At 30.6% G+C, this 18,067-nt stretch overlaps 1 protein-coding gene across 2 annotated transcripts; it reads left to right on the top strand.

Annotated features, from left to right (window-relative positions):
• The first annotated feature begins 5,755 nt into the window (after positions 1–5,755).
• Positions 5,756–13,359, top strand: LOC133187553 (inter-alpha-trypsin inhibitor heavy chain H3-like). Of its 2 annotated transcripts, XM_061322955.1 has the most exons (12): positions 5,756–5,907; positions 7,477–7,634; positions 7,933–8,022; positions 8,139–8,368; positions 8,721–8,866; positions 9,004–9,286; positions 9,745–10,454; positions 10,593–10,677; positions 11,553–11,615; positions 11,805–11,912; positions 12,491–12,835; positions 13,077–13,359. In XM_061322955.1, exons 1-12 carry the CDS (start codon positions 5,815–5,817, stop codon positions 13,313–13,315), a joined length of 2,550 nt encoding a protein of 849 aa, XP_061178939.1. In that variant the 5' UTR covers positions 5,756–5,814; the 3' UTR covers positions 13,316–13,359. The 2 variants fall into 2 exon arrangements, with proteins under 2 accessions (XP_061178939.1, XP_061178940.1); XM_061322956.1 differs by lacking the exons at positions 8,721–8,866; positions 9,004–9,286.
• The last annotated feature ends 4,708 nt before the right edge of the window (positions 13,360–18,067 follow it).

Genomic DNA, 18,067 nt, shown 5'->3' with positions numbered 1-18,067 from the left:
GATCAGTAGAGGGATATTTTAGAAATGGAAATTGTCCTTTTCTGAACCCCAAGAAGCTGATGAATGACATCCTGGAATCTCATGATTCCATTGATATTTGTTTGATCTTTGTAGAGGCAACTTAAAAACACACTATTTAACGCTGTGGAATATTATTTATCATACATTTTTAGGGTTGAGGTGTTCATACTTTATATTGCTATGAAATCATTTGAATTCGTGGGTGTCAATGTTCGTGGCCAAATAAAATATTACTGATTCATGCGATTATAATTTCGTTGGTAACTCGTAGATGTATATACATTGATTTGAATTGATATGTTGAAAAAGCTTATGTTCTTGGTAGGGATGGCAACGAATATTCGAACATTCGAATATTCATTCGATGAGTTGATATTCGAATATGAATTTAAGATTCGAATATTCGGTGTTTTTCAGATTTCATAAAAAGAAGTACTGTGATTGATAAATTTTGATTTGAACAGTGCTTGGATTATCCCTAATTTCTATCATTCTATCATTTCTATCATTTGTACTTCCAAGATTTGTTATGAAATGCTGCATTATGCTTACACGTATATTTACACGAAGTAGAGCGCTGTACGGGTGTTACGTTATTTCGTTGCTTTATTAACAATTCTATCATTTTCCTCTTTCGTTCTACAACAAATAAGGTATGAAAATGTGTAAAGAAAGGTTTTAAAATTTACTAGCGATCAATTTCGATCGCCTGATTTCTTTCACTACTTTCTTAGCTTATAAATCTACTAAATTACATGTATTTTGTTTTGAGTAAGGTGTTAAAGAATTGTACAATAATGCTTTATGTATAGTACAAAACGTACATTCATAGTTTTTATTAGTTAGATAAGATCGGATCTAGAATCGAGGACAACAAATGAAATCTAGGAATGTCTAAAAGGCGTGAAGAGTATACTTATCAAAATAAGATTAATTAATCATTGAATGAATGTCCGATAGAACTAATCTGTAATTAATATTGTAAAGGGCTTAATTTCAGAATAAATGTGTAAATTACTTGATTATCTCGGGTTGTAGATAATCCTGAATTTTATATTCATTATCGGGGAATTAGTTAATTACCTAGGAAAATTGTCTATGGAAATATTTGTTTACATTGTATCAAAAATTATAATCATATCTCTTATCAGGCAGATAATTGTAATTTATTACACGTATTGAAATCTGAACAGTATACCGTTACGACTATCTTGCCTTTTGTAAGACGACTGGTTCCTCAGTTGGAGCTACTATAAATACACGTTTCAATTTTTAAAATTATACTTTTCTACATTTAAATCAATTATTTATTTCAAACATTGACAAATATCAAATGAAATTTCTTATTGTACACCTACAAAAGTCTTCATACAATTTTACTTCCAATATAAGTATATACCTACTCATGAGAGTAGGATGATGCATATTTAAGATAAAACAGATTTTATTTATTTTATCGAATATTCGAATACATTTATATTCGAATACTTTCATTGAATATTCGAATATGAATTATTGACAAAATTGACATCCCTAGTTCTTGGTGATCTAAATTCTTGGGTGATCCAAAAAATCCATAAACAATAGTCCCCCACGAACATTGATAATTCCACAGTATGTGTATCATGGTTTTCCACAGGATACCGACTTCTGTTTTTATATACGTCTACATATGCATAACGAGATACATTCATAAAGAATAGGAATGAATTCATCAAAAAGAAGCTTTTCCATAATCTAATTTTGAAATTATCCTTCTTGGAAAGCCAAAGGGATGAGAATTCTAACTGTGTAATTCCTTAAATGTAAACATGTAAACCTTTGTTTGTAAATTGTAAATCATGTTTTTTTTGTACTTTCACATTTTGTTAATTGTAACTATCCAACATAACTTATGTGTAAAATGTAAATAAAGGTTATCTCAGTGCTAACCTGTATTTTGTAGACGCAGTTTGTCAACTTGTGTGATGTAAATTGTACTTCCAAGATTTGTTATGAAATGCTGCATTATGCTTACACGTATATTTACACGAAGTAGAGCGCTGTACGGGTGTTACGTTATTTCGTTGCTTTATTAACAATTCTATCATTTTCCTCATTCGTTCTACAACAAATAAGGTATGAAAATGTGTAAAGAAAGGTTTTAAAAAAGATATCTTTTTTCACTGATCCTTGTTTGCCCTGCTTTCACTTTCTTTAGTTTAAGATGACTTTTGATTAAGTCTTAACATTACATTTGAAACAGTGAGAGACTTTTTTAATGCGTCCCACTTGAAAAAAAAAGTTTTGAAAGGATCTCTCTCTTTCTCTGAAAGAAAATTTATTTCAATACAATACAAAGGTATACTTGCAAGTGGGCCACAACAAAATAGTAATTAGACGTTGTTGTTGAGGGAGCACAACCGTAAAGTTGTTTGTTTTCTAACGTATAGTTTATGCTGGCAAAATTAGGGAGGTGCACTCCCCGCTCCCCCTGAGTTTCACGAGCCTGAAGAGGTCAGCTTGACCTGGTGTTTTGTTTTTCGGTTATGAGTCAATGTACAAAAATTAAAACATTGTACTTCTGAAATATTCTTTTTATATATGCTCACATGTATACAGTTATAGAACAGAATTACACTGGTATATTTTTTAAGTTTTTAGGATTTAAAACTTTGTTTTCAACATCCACAATAAATTGAAAAATAAACCTTTTGCTTTGTGTATGTGTTTTCTTTTCTTTAATTTATTATTACATTAAAATTGTCAATTTCTATTAAAAATTTTAGGAATCCATGCCTAGCCCTTGAATTGGTCTTAACCTAAAATAGATTATAAAGGCATAAATATTTTCTAGTTTGTAGTGAGAGTATCACGAAGGAGTCCACATTTCTATTTTCTTTTAATATATCAAGAAATATTATCTTGAGTACATGTACATGTATATCAGATATCTAAATGACTTAGCCATTTATAAAATCAGTACAAGCTAGTATAAGTAACAGTGGAGAGTATTCTCGGAAAATACTATAATCGTCAACATGTATATTTTTCTGAATCAGATTTCAAATATGTTTATGTTCCTTAGTTTGTATAACCTTGCCAAGTAGACTGAGCTCGTTTTTTGCTCAAAGCAGGCGAAATGAGAACACATGTATTAGAATGAATAATGTCATTTATTTTGTAAATGACGAAAAGATATATACAACACAGGGGGTCATACATAAACATGTAACTATAGTAATAACACATGTGGTGGTGAACACAATCATGACCCCCTATAATACTACATATGATAATAAATATCTACACAAAACAACAGATAGGGGGCCAAAGGACTAGAGATATTATGCAACACATGTACAAAAAATACATGACAGACCCCCTACTGTAAACACATATGTAAAAAAATAGTAGCATCAATAAACTGCCTGCCCACAAAAAAGGTGGGTAGCCTCAAAAACTTAGGCCACAAATCCAATTAGGAATTGGATCCACCCACCCATCGTCAACATGTATATTTTTCTGAATCAGATTTCAAATATGTTTCTGGAAGTGTTTCCTTTCTCTCATTCTCCTTCTCTGCGTGTTTCTTTATTCGATTTTTTAAACTTGTTTACCACTTGATACTGTCAAATTATATATTACACAAAAATGAATATTTCAAATGTTATACGCACTAAGAATAAAACATTCTAAAAATCTTGAATTACTATTGATAATACCTAGAACTATATACTGTATAATTTTCTTTAATTAATTTGTTTTTAATCCCATGTAAAACCTTCCTTTTCTCCTTCCCATAATTAAAGAAATATCACAACTCCTTTTTTTTAAATTCAACTTGATTTTCATACCATTTTGCCATCAATTACATACACATAAGACACAATATTTGTGTAGAAAGTTTGTTCTAAATTATCATCTAATTTTCTTATCAAACACAGCAAACATTAACTGCTTCTTTGCTCTTCAGTTCTAGAAATGCAAAGGTTTTAAAGAGTATTATTATTTGAAGAAAAACTGCATTTGCTTTGATTGTTTACAGTAATATGTTGTTAACAAGGATTGGGGTATTTAATAATATGTTCGATAACTATATATTTCGATGCTCATAACATGCATTGAAACATTAAATTCTCTTTAGACTCAAAACCACAATAGAGCCTTGATAGATAAGAGGATTAGGAATGAAGACCTTGAACAAAGGTAAATAAACGAAAAACAAAATCGGAGAAAAATAATTCAGCACAGATTGAAGATTCAATGTATTCAAGGATATCAATAGAAACAATCAGGTCAAGCTAACCTCTTGAGGCCCGTGGAACCCTAGGGGAGCGGCAACCCCCACCCCAACTAATTATGCCAGCATAAAATATACACTAGAAAACAAGCTAATTTATGGTTTTGACTCCTCAATAATAAGGTGCAGTGACTATTTCTCCTTACCCGTTCCGTAATGTGCCCCCACTAATTATACCTGTACTTGTATCGAAATGAAATTAGCTCTTTTTCAGAGAGAGAGAGAGAGAGAGAGAGAGAGAGTTCTTTAAAAACCTTTCTCGAGTGCAACAATTTTCTTTTAAAATTTGTGTAACTGTTTCAAATGAAATGTGAAGACTTGTTTAAAAGTCGACTTAATCAGTAAAAGCGAGAAGGGCAAACACGATTTTAAAATTGTTCGTATGTGGAACATGCTCTTAGGATCGAATCACCTGGGAGACAAACCCCATATGCAGGTGATGATGTATATTGCTATATTAATAAGGGAAGTTGACGATAGAAAAGTTGAAGTCATCACGTTTATCATAAAGTTTCGTTGTATGTCATCAATGTCTTAATTTCTCTAGCAAAACATCCAAATATGAAACAGATGTCAGAATCTGAGGTGTCTTTTATTTCGAGTCCAATGTGTATCGAAAAGTATGAATGAGAATTAATATTGTGAATTGATAAAACTTACTGATATATCTATCGCATAAACTTCGAATTGAAAGCCTTACCAAGAGACTTCTTTTCATGTAGAAGATTTCGATTAAATTCTGAAATTAAAAAGTTAACAAAAGGTACATTTCAGAAAATGTAAGCTTATATACATTCTTTAAGAATGCAACAAAATTTTAAATACAAATCTTCTATTTTGTTATTTATATTTCGATATATATTGAACTTATTTATATTTCGATATATATTGAACATATATTTCGTTAGAAATATATGTTCAAACAAGTGACAGATATTCATATTTTATACTTACCATTTATTCGGGAAGTGCATGATGTAAAAATCTGGATAATGAAAAACTCCAAAAATCTTCTGGAAAATTTTAAATTACAGAAATTCACCAAGATCAATAGTATCAAGACGTATGACTTTTCAGCATTATACAACCATTCCCCAATATAAATTATAGACCAGGCTTATTGACACCATAGACAACTGCTTCTTAATTCAATTAAATGGCACTTGCAAATTTTCATTTCTTGTCATTGGTTACTAGTATCTACAAACTCACTTGAATACCATTCTCGATTCTACACTTTCAGGTATTCTGAGGTTGTTATTAAATACAATACAATAAATTTTGAATTTTCATCTTTGTTTTATTTTGGGGTCTGAATACAAAAGCTTATCTAAATATTTATGGTATGTAAATGAGCACCCGTGTATTAATAAATGAAGATGCTCTTTCGCAATGATCAGTGCAAACAGCTCTTCTCTTATAACGTGCAGTAAATCTGCAGCAAACTATTGCTACATTGTGATAGCGAAAGAAGCATCAACTCTCGTCACCTTTTTTTTCAATGGAAGAAAATGGAATGGTTTCATTTGTTTAAAATTCTGTGCATTTTCTGGATTGAATATTTGCTTGGAATACATGTTTTGGCAACAGAAACGCCGGAACCCGTAAGCATCTATATTAATTACAAGTAGATTGCAAATGTGAACTAAACTAATTACAAGATAACGCAATAATTGTTAAAACCTCAAAAATATTGTGTTTGCCACATATCCAACAATTGCTATTGTCTAAATGTTATGAAGAGATATTTTTAAAAAGTAGGAAAATTGTTATGAAAAGGAAAATGTCCGCAGACAGGTGCTATGATATATTTGAAAAAAAAAAAAAAAAAAAAATTATATTTTTATGCATTAACGTTCTGTTGTGTGAACCTTGTTAGTCCCCCCTCCCCATTTTTAAGCAAATTCAGAAATAGTGCCCTTGTACTTAGGAGACGATGCAATTTTACAAATTCAAAACTATTTTTTTATTCTATTAAGAGACAGCTTTTTTTATTTCATCAAGTAGAATTACATGTTATTCATATTTAAATGTATATTTGATATATTTAGTTTTAATTACCCAACAAAAATATTGAGCAAGTACATGTTTTTGATTAATACGAAAGGGTGTTGATAATTCAAACCCTTCTGATACAACTTTAACAAAAATCAAACCCAAGTTCCACATGTATCAAAGTCATCTACAGAAGAAATTTTGAGTGTCAGTTTTATTACTTTTCCGATCGCTGAAGTTTCTTAAAAAAGGGTAAATGTTTTTCTATTCTCTTTTTTTTTTTCATTGCGGCCTTGATTATGATTTATTTTCATTTAATCTGTCTGCTGAAACTTCACACGAATATAATTCTATCTGGAATCAAACGTTTACCAGACGAAACCTCCAACTGTTATATTTACTAAACAAATGACGTAATTATCTGTGCGTGTTATTCCATGACGATTTGATCTGACAGATTGTAATTTAGGCTACTTGTTCTGGAAGTAATCTCAGCTGTTGAATAAAAAGATCCAGTTCTCTTTGAATTCATCTTTTATTTTATTTTGCTAGAATTATGCGTGTCTACTAATGAAAAACCAAATCCCTACTTAACTTCACTCATAATTGTGATATATCAATATATCAGGAATACTTCAATCTATAAACGATTGTATTGAAAAGAAAAATATACATCTATACCTAAAAAATCGATATCATTACAGAAACCAAAAGACACTATTCCCAACAAAAAAACGAGTACAAAACAAACAACCACAAAATAAAACAAGACAAAAAAAACACCCCCCCCCCCAAAAAAAAAGACCAACTAAACAATCCTTATAAAGCATTCTAAAGTATTTTACATTGAACAAAAGAAAAATAAATAAATAAAACAAAGCTGAAGACAAAACAAAAAAATTAAAAAGGGGGACAACCCTGGAATAGCATTTTATTCTGCATTTAATTATTCTCATCAATAATAAAATAATGATATATTCTATGTTTCTTTAATTCTACAAGAACAAAATTATTATATTTTATGTCATCCAACTTTGAAAGACATGTTACATGTATGTTAGTATGAAATACTGTAGTATAGAAGTAAACACAAAGCTATATACAAATATTGTGTGCATTATTGAACATATTTTAAAAGTTATAGATACTCATAATGCTTCTGATTGGAACTTTCTTAGAACTTGAGAATCGACAGCATTAAGGTCCACACTGAAGTAAAATTGCGATTTGCAAAGTCCATTGTGACCGGTCATGTGACCAACCCAACAAACGGAACTGAGACGGTACAAATCCGCCTCTTTTTACCTGTACAGACATTTCTTTCAGATATCAAGATGTAAGTTATTTTAAATTTATATTGTTTGTAAGACCATAAAACAGATTTTTTTTTTAATTTTGCTTTCAACGAGTTAATGTTTTTCAAAACATTTTTACAGTTATGTATAATACTGTCAATGATTTTCGTCCTTGAACTTCAATTGAAACCAGATAAAATTGTATACAAATCTGAGTTTGACTGGTGAAATTCTAAAAGTTCGTCTAAATTTGAATAATTTTTGTGTTATGTTGGATTAACAGATAATGTTTACTTTCACATATATCTTTCTATAAACTCTATTCGCTTGTTTGAACAGGGAAATGAATGGCACAATTTACACCGGACAAATAAAACAAAAAGATTTTACAAAATATCCTAGAGGTCCAGGGCAAAGAACATTGGAAAGGTAACTGATACATTTCCCTTGATTTAACCATCTTAATTTTTATAGTGATTTTATATTTGGAATGAAAAATGATTTGAAAAATATTTTAATATTTCAAATGTACATGTATTTTAAAGCTTTAGCCAGGCGGGAGACAGTTTTGATTCGTTTGATTTTATGATAAACCTACCTAAACAAACCGAGGTCCAGTTTTCTCTGATTTGCCAAAAGCTTCTCCACAGAAGACATGGACGATATCATCTCACCTTTTCTATTATGACGTCACATGACGTTGACGAGTACGATGTACAAGTTGAAATAGAGGAGACCAGAAACATAACTTACCTCTCAGTGAATAATCAGACAGGTGAAAAAACTACCCTCAGTCATGTATCTACATGTTATCTGATTTTACTCAGAGCCCAAAAGTTTTTCGACTACGAAGGAAACTGAGAATCTTCGATATTGTGGTGTCTATGATCAGATTATGTATATCAATCGATGTAAAGCCTAAAAGTAAAACAGGAAATGGAAATGGTTCTTATAGTTTGAAAGGTCAAAATGAGAAGGATCTTAGTATGATAAATCCTATAAATAAAAGAAAAGTTAACCACCTCCTACTTAGTATCGCTTATTTGAACGAAAAACTATAAAATGTTTTATTATAAACATAAATAAAATTTAGCGAGTTGAAAACTGCATATATATTTATAACCTAGAATTTGACGAAACAATTTCAACGATATCTACGAAACCATCACAGTTCATGCTTCGTTATCATAAAAAGAAACCATTAATGCCTCAACAGACGACATTTAGAGTTGAATATGACCTTGAACGTTTGTTTGACCTTGGAGATACCGTGGTAAATAGTCTTTTGCTATATCTTTTAGATCTAGGTTTACTACTTTAATTTGTTTAATTTCTGATCTTATCAAGTCCCTCTGTGAATTTCTTTCAAAATGATATGACACTAATACTGAATGATTAATTTTCTTTCAGATTTCTGGGGATTACTTTGTCCATTTTTTCGCACCAATACTAGAGAGTGAAATTCCGAAGTCAATACTTTTTATTTTGGATAAGAGTGGATCAATGGCGCACCGCCTTCATAAATTAAAAATGGCAATGCACAAAATATTAAATGATCTGAAAGAAACAGATGAATTTGGTATTATAATGTTTGAAGCTGAGGTTGAGTTTATGTATATGGAACTAGTTAATGCGTCGTTCGAAAATATTGATTTAGCGATGGAATATATTGACAATCTGACGGCAAATGGCGGTACGTATCAGATACGTATAATTGTGCATGTTTAAAAGCGGTGAAACGTTAGAATTAACCTCGTTATTCGTTTTTTTTTTTTTTTGAGAAACTATACGCATATTCTTTACCAGAGAACAAAAAAGTGTAATCATGGCAGATCAATTTTTTAAATATACTGTATGTGTACTTATAAAAGCGGGCTTCATATTTTAGCGGCTTTGGCGCAGACAACGATGCGCTAATTCATGAATACCGCTAAGAAATCATAAAAAATACGTCATGGACATGTATAGCGCTAATTCATGATTTCGCCAATAACTCCATACCCAGTGATAGCGCTGAATTTTGAATACGCCAATTTAAGTACACGTGCAGTAAATCAGGTGGATAGAAATATATTGAAATAAAAATGTTTCAATGAAAAAAAATTATGTTTTTTGTTCACATTTCTACAGAAATCATCTTTTTTGTTGCAGGTACAAATATCAAGTCAGCTCTTCTACATGGTTTATATTTTCTAAATGCCGATCAAAACACGGGGTTCGGATCCAAGATGATATTCTTCCTGACGGATGGGGCAATCTTTGGAATCAAAAACAAAGCTCTAATTGAAATAAAAGTCGCTAACATTTATGATATACCAATATATAGCTTGGCATTCGGCAAGGACGCAGACACTGAGTTCCTCCAGCAATTATCTCGGCAAAATAACGGCGAATCCAGACAAGTGAATGACAACGAGGAGGCCATAAAAGACATCACAGATCTCTTTAAAGACATCCCTTCCACTTTGCTGAAAAACGTATCTTTTCACTACCCATTTTTTAAGGAAGCATGGACGTCACCACTATTTTTTCCAAATTATTTGAATGGAACAGAGATTTCAGTAGCTGGTTTGATAGTTCAGCATGCAGAAAACTCCAGTAATACCCCGGATGTAGACTTCGTGGCAAATGAGGTCGAACTTGACAACATTACCAAAACTCATACATATATCGTTTTGAAATCCGACGAAAAGATTTGTCCAACTGAACACGTTTGTTTACCCGCCAATTTTCGAGAATTTGTGGAGAATACATGGATCCACAAGAAAATTCTTGAAATGATTCATGAAATAAATGAAGGAAAGTTAGACTCAAATGCAGTCGAACTTCTCATGAACAAGATTTTATTCATGTCTTTAAAGGTACTTAATTCTATTGTTTATATGATATGCATTTCAGAAAAGAAGAGTTTTATATTATACCGTAATTACGATAATTTCGGTATGTTTCGATACTCATAAAATGAAAGGTTTTAAGCAAGTACACGCAATATTTTACAGTATGGATTGGTAACGCCGTTCTCAGACGTACAGCTACCTGTTACAGAAGACAATCTACTTCAATTAAATCATGAAACGTCAGAGGGTAGTTTTTAACCATTTTAATTTTTAACTAATGCATGATAGTATATATATTTTCAAATTATGATTGATAAGAAATCTTTGTGCAAACAATTGAGACTGTATTTAGGTGTAACTCTCATTCTAACTGAAAAGGAATAATTGTATTTATCGACAAATGAAAACTAATTTCTTATTTTGGTTAAGGTCAAGATCTAGTAAATGAGTTTAGACTGTCTTTTTGGTGCTAGATCCATTATGACGTCATAATTGATTTAAACTGAATTTTCGAGTACTTTACGGTTAATTATAATAGAATTATGTAAAAAAAAAAAATAATAATAATAAATAAATAAATAAATAAATAAATAAATAAATAAATAAATAAATAAATAAATAAAAATAAAAATAAAATTAAAAAAAAAAAAAAATCATTTTTATGGAATTCAATTTGAAATCATGTCAAAAATAATCCCGATACCTACATTCAATTTAACATTATTTTAAAGAAGAGGTCAAGAAGAAAACTGTTTTCTGATAGACTTTAGCAATATTGATACACTTCCTTTTTATGAGATGGAAAGAAAACTCCCATATTTACACCAGACATTCTTCATTTTTCATTGAAACTGGCAGTTTAAAACATGTTTCTTTGTTGAGTTTTCCAAAAATTATGTCCCGATACACTCTATTTTACCAAGCTATATTTGTAAAGGATCACTAAAAGAACTCGAATTTCTCAAGTTTGAGAAATCTGTAGGCATCCTCCAGTTAACTAGATCTTGACCTTAAAAACTGGGAAATGTGACTTCAATTTTGATATGAGAGGCAGCTAGCAATATAGTTTTACTAATTCTATGTAAATGTCGACCTTAATTACCAATCTACTGTTCGGTACAGATGTACTTGAAATGTATTTGTCCGACGAAATGCGTCAACAAAAAGAAGTGACAAAGATACAAGGTAAAATTCTACATTTAATTACTATTTCAAGTGTCTAAATTAAGCCTTATATCGTAAATTAGAAGTACAGTATGTTTTGAGTAAAAGTATCCCAGCTCTACATGTATGTGACTTAAAAAAAGCCAAGCAGATGATAACAAATGTAACATTGATCAAAGTTTATATACTTGGTAAATATTTTTTTTATAGCGGGAGGTGATCCCCATTTCCTGCTGAGTTTTCCAGGCACAGAATTCCCGTTTTGTTTTGATCTAGATAATGTTGCGTGGAAATTCGTTCAATTACTGTCAAGCACAGGTAATTATGCTGAGTTTTATGAAGTAGGAAAAAAAGTTCAATTGATAGAATGTTATTGTATATCTTTTTTTTTTGTTCACTATGTAAACTATCTTCTTGGAAACCTGTTCCATCTAACATGTCTAATGAACTCTTAGGATAACCTAGTGAGTAGGAGACAATTTTTAATCCGGCTACGAATAACTTATTGATAGACTGATCTCTCGTTATGAAAATCTGTATTACCGATCCTAAATATTTGGCTAATTGTAGAGAAGGGATAGAACACACAGACAATCATGATAAGAAAAGTTAATATCAATTTTAGAGCAGAAGCCACAATTGTGTTATCGCGTGCATGTGTACTTATCAGGTTTATAATCACGACACGATTCTCCACATAATCAAATAGAATTACGTCATATAATTAATACACTCACACTTACCGCTGTACTTTTATTCTCTGCAAGAATCAAACAAGAGAACATTTAACTTTGTGCTGCACCCCCTTCCTCATCTGAGTGATCATGTTTGTAATAAAATCTAATGATGTGTATCGTCTGGTTCTAGATTTGTATGATTTACATTTTGTTTTACAGATTTTGTGATGAATATTGCCATAATTACGAGCACTCAGCTCAACAGACAAAAACACAATAAATCATATATTGGGGAATTATATATATCATCTGATAACAATTACCTGTTGGTAACTCCTGAACAAATACTTATAAACGGGAGACAACTCCAGTGGAACAAGGATCCAGTTGGATCTGGATTGTATTTGAGTTCTTATCATCCTAACTGTATCGATTATAAAAATCCACGGAATATTATTTTGACGATTTGTAGAAGGCTTCAAATGGATGGCCATCCCATTGATTATTTAGATATTGCAATAGCCAGTATGAAAAGCATCGGAAAGGGAGCGGGTGGATTTCTTGGTAAGGATTTTCCATCTCTAAAAATATGCATAATCTCTTTAAAACGTACACGACATATCAAGAGCTTCTACACTGTACAGTCAATACCGCGTTTGTTTACTTTCTTTTACTCATAAATTACAGATAATGGAAAGGTAATGTGATGGAATCATGGTTATGGTTTACTTAATATGTGTAACCATTCTCCATGCACATATTTGTTTCTTTTTTGAATTTTTCTTTTTTTTTTCTTTATGTACAGGTCAGGCTTATAAATGGCCAATCAAAAGGCTGGGGATCAAGGAAGCCGATAAGGGAGTAATAGGGAAATTCATGATTATCAAACCTGGACAGAGAGACTATTTCCACGCTAAACTGAAACATCGTAAAATACCAACAGCCTCTGCGTATTCTGAATGCTGGGAGATGCATCGAAATGTTAAAACTTTACTGAAAGAACCTGCAAGAAAATTTACAAAATCCACTTTATTTGTTAAATAAAAGCATTCTTATCTGGAAATAAATGTAAATGTGATTTGTCTAAATGAATTTCTTTAAAAGAATATTTTTAATGCTTGAGATAAGTACAGTTTACGTTTTTCATAATGATTAACACGTTTATTTTTCATTAATTGTCTTTCGTTTAATGTTAAGGAAAAAATCAAACACATACACAGAGAGAGAGAGAGAGAGAGAGAGAGAGAAATCGGAATTGAAGATTTCAACATATTGCTACTCAGTGTTTAATGAAAACACAATGGAATTCTTCAAAATTATTTTTTATATAGAGCCTTCTAAGTTCTGCTGGTCAGAGACAAGAAAAGCTTAAGCATTTGTAAGGTGTCCGTCGTCCGTCCACCTGTCTGTAAACAATTTTTCCCAAAATATCTTACAGTTTTAGTTCAAATTAAAAAAAAAAGATTTCGTACAAAAGAGGATTAGAGATAATTCTATGCATCGATTTTTGATTTCGACTAACAGTACTAGTATTGCCATGATTACTTAAAATAGAATTTCTTTGCAGTTCTTTTCAAACGCTACTCCTAGAGTTTTTGTCCAATTAAATTTCAATAAGACTAGGCGGACTTTACTAAGATACATAATTTTATGCATCGGTTTTTGATTTTGACAAACGGGTTTGCCATGGGTTATTAAAAATAGATTAAGAAATTTCTTCGAAATTAAAACGCTACTCCTTCCACAGTTAGACTTTTACAAAAAATATAAGTACACATCAGTAGAGCTACATTATCGTCAGAGATCTGGTTTTATTTTAATTTGCTATAGAATCGTAGTTTTGTTAATGCCCTTAATTCATATACTGTATCACTGATTAATAAATATATTGCAAGTATTTTTTGCATTGCAGTGGTTTGATTTATGAGATATTGATTTTTAATTAGTTATTTCTTTATCACAAAAGGGGGCATTGTTGGAGACTTTGGTTTATTCGGAAAATCACTTGAATAATCAATTTCGCTACTGTTCCTTTGCTCACATACTGTTATAATCTGGTCGACCCAACGCTGTGGAAGACGCTTTTTCTGTTTTAATGTCACTTTACATTTGCATGTATATTCTCTGACTTACAAATGTATACTAGTGCATACACGAATGAGGATACGATGTTATATCTTTTTCAATATTCAGGGCGATTGCTATGTACAGATCATAACACATAGTTATTCTATAATACATATCTACGGTGAATGCAAAAATGTTTATTTTCATACCCTACCCAAGGGACCTAAAGAACCCTGAATGCGGGATATCCGTGGATGTTTTACTTTGTCCTGTAAACATTTTCATGTTCTGAATTCATATATGTGAAAATTGTTCTGGTGCAAGATTGCACTCGGTAAATTCTATACTAAAAATTGAACGAATTTTATCCATTTCTTGAAAACAACGGAAACTCCTAATTGTTTGTGACGTCACAGAAACAAATCAGCAAGAATTTACGATAAGGGTGAATTAAAAAAAAATGACCAAACGCATATTTATCAACCAACACTAAAAATACAGGCAATGAAAATAGACTTCTATGTCTCAGCATATGTCTTTAGATAGTGTCTAAATACCTGCCAAATATCTCGTTGATATCTCAATTAACAAAAAAGTTATGCCCAAAAATGATGTTAAAATTGTCAGGAGTGCAACACCTTTTTGTGACATTTTGAAATTTCAATATTTTTTTGGAGATCTGTGAAACAAAAAATAATGCTTCATGTTGAAAATAAAGACTTTCCTGATAATATTCAAAGTATTGAGCTTTAAATGTGGACTGTCATAACTTTTGTTTAATCAGGTTGTGGTCATGGCTGATGTTTAAAAAAATGCTATACCATGTCAGGAGTGCAACAGAAAAAATGTAGTGTTGCCAAAAAAACATCAATTGTAAAATTCTGATAGAAAATTAAGACAAAAAAGAATTTTGGAAGTGTAAAATAATAACTGATACACATTTTAAAACTTAAAAATGTTATATAAATCACAAGCAGCATTAATGAGAGTCAAGTATATGTGCATACCCAAAAATGTCAGGAGTGCAACATTTGATGTTTTGCTCCCAGGCATGAAAAAACTATTATCATTATATGATTTTCTGATTTTTATTTTGGAAAATAAAGACACAAAGAACATTTTTACCAAATAGATTTATCAATTACAGGATCTGTCTGTGCTTCAGATCCATATTTCTATGGTCAGCAGTTCAACACATTTTTTTAAAGATTCAAGTTGTGTGACGAAAAGACTTCTATTCGTGCTTAGAAGTATTCATTAATTAATAATGATCTTTTTGTACAATTTAATGCTAAATTGTTGACAGTTTTATTATTAAAATCCTTCCTTTTTCAATTTTATCAATTCAGATGTGTTTTTATCTTTTTTGTGATTTTTTTAATGAACGTTAAAAATAAACACACTAAAACATTGTCATAAAATTCGAGTAATTCCTCCTCAACTTCACTGAAACAACAGAACAAGTTCTTATGTAATTTTCACTTCACAATTCTACTTTAAAGACCCCAATGCTTTTGGTCAGGAGTGCAATAAATATGTTAGAATTATAAATCATCCAATAAGAATAAAAAGAAAGATAAAATGCGAATTTTAAATACTTTCATCTGTTTTAATTATGAAGTATTGGACTATAAGTATTGCACAATTTCATTACCACTTGATGTTGCCAACACTTTATGAATTTTTGTGTTCTGTGGTTTTAATTTTAAACTTTACTGCAGTCAGGAGTGCAACAATACTGCTTCATAATTACCGATGCTTTTTAACTATCTTTACTAAAAATTAAGTTGAAAAAAAATGCTTGATACTATTTGATGTTCAAAACACTATGTCTATCAACAAATTACAGAAATTTTACAGTCAATTCAGGGAATAGTTTTCATCATTTCACATATATTTTAAATACAATTTATATATACATGTATTACACTTTGCAAATAATCATGTTTTAAGGTCTTCAAAATATGAAAAACCTGCTGTAAACGATGAAAAATATCAACACGACAAATTGATTTACAAAGTAAGAATGGGTTATTGTGTGTTATAATTTTTAAAACAATGTTAAATAAAATACATATCAGATGTCAGGAGTGCAACACAATAATGTAACATAGGGTCACTTCAAAATCTAGTATTTTTCGTAAGAGAACTCGTATATAACAATTCTTTTTTGGCTTAGATTTAAAGAATTGACTTGAACGGACAAAAAAGTGAAATTTGGGGAATTTTATTGCTTCATATTTTTTTCATATTAAAACTTTTCTAACCAGAATTGAAAAAATAATGTAAAATAACAATCAAAAAGCCAATTTTTTGTCACATGAACAAGAGAAGACACTCATTCAAGGTCTAGATTTAAACATTTATACCCCTTTTACCATTTTGAAGCATTAAAAACTATAATTACTTGTGATTATGTATTTTAGAAAGTATTTTAAGGTGTAATGATATTTTCTTTTTTCAAAAGAAATTTTACTAATAAAAATTCTGAAACTTTTTAATCCAATTGTCTATTCTATTGCCACTTTAGGATTTTAAACTAGAATGCATTTGCAATATGATGATATAAGTGAAAAATATGTTATAAGTAGTTGAATTTTGCCAAAAAAATTCAGTTTGGTGGTCATTTTTTTTAATTCACCCATAATCTACTTCTTTTTTGTCAAATAAGACTTTTCATACGACATAAACAAATGAGTACATTTCTAGAGATTTTCAAAATGTGGCTTTTATGGAAGCAAAAAAAAATGCTTTTAATGTATACATATGTAGTTCTTTCATATATATATGCTATGAAAAAAATATTTGTGAAATAAATTGAATTTACATTCAACTAACATGAATCTTCGTAGAATTCAATGACAGCGATATTCTTTCCTTATATCACGTCAAATTAAACATCTGTTTTTGTGGCATGAGCTCTGTTATCATTAATGTTTACATTTCATCGGGTTTATTCGATTTGTTAAACTCTGCACATATCATGAGCGGGGACTGACAATTTAGGTGAGTTGTTTTTGCTTTCAAGCATTTTTACTCCTATAGTTTTCTAGATTATAGTTTTAATATGTTTCATTAATAGACAACAAGTTCCTACTTTTCTAAAGTATTAAAAATAAAGTTTACATCGTGAAAGTGCAAGTGTATGTCTCAATCAAACGCGTCCCGAAACTCGTAATTTTAATAATTTCCAGATAAAAGAAGTTTTTGAACATGCTTTTGTTATATTTCTGTGTGAAATGCTAACGCAAAATATAATCCATGATAATATACAGAAAATTTGAGAAAACATTAACTTCAAATCTGTGTCCCGGCCTCTTTAAACCAAAACATACAGACAAAATGAAAGTTCCGCAAAAAGTTCAGCAAAAACTTTTAGTATTTTATTTCCCATATTGTACAACAAATGTGGATTTTGTACAAGAATGTTTGATTACTGAAGTATAAGAATTTAACGTTTTTTTTCAATCTGATTAAAATTAGCTAGATCTTTGTTACGCTCCGAAAGTCTGATATAGTCGCTACTATCAGAATTTCGGAGCGTAACAAAGATCTGTTTTTGATGTTTTACGTCGCATCTAGAAATTTTCACACTTGGACCGCCACCAATTGCCGTCGGATGGCTGCAGATTTATACATGGCCTTATAGACATTGTTTTTCATGCCAGCACCTACCTCAACACGGGGCCTCGGTTTAAACGGTCTCATCCCAAGAACCGATCGAAATTT

This window comes from Saccostrea echinata, unplaced genomic scaffold (assembly GCF_033153115.1).
Source record: "Saccostrea echinata isolate AGI-Se365-2 ecotype Australia unplaced genomic scaffold, CSIRO_AGI_Sech_v1 ptg000015l, whole genome shotgun sequence".
Lineage (NCBI taxonomy): Eukaryota > Metazoa > Mollusca > Bivalvia > Ostreida > Ostreidae > Saccostrea > Saccostrea echinata.
Note: the sequence above shows the minus strand (reverse complement) of the source record. Positions and strands in the feature narration are given on the sequence as shown.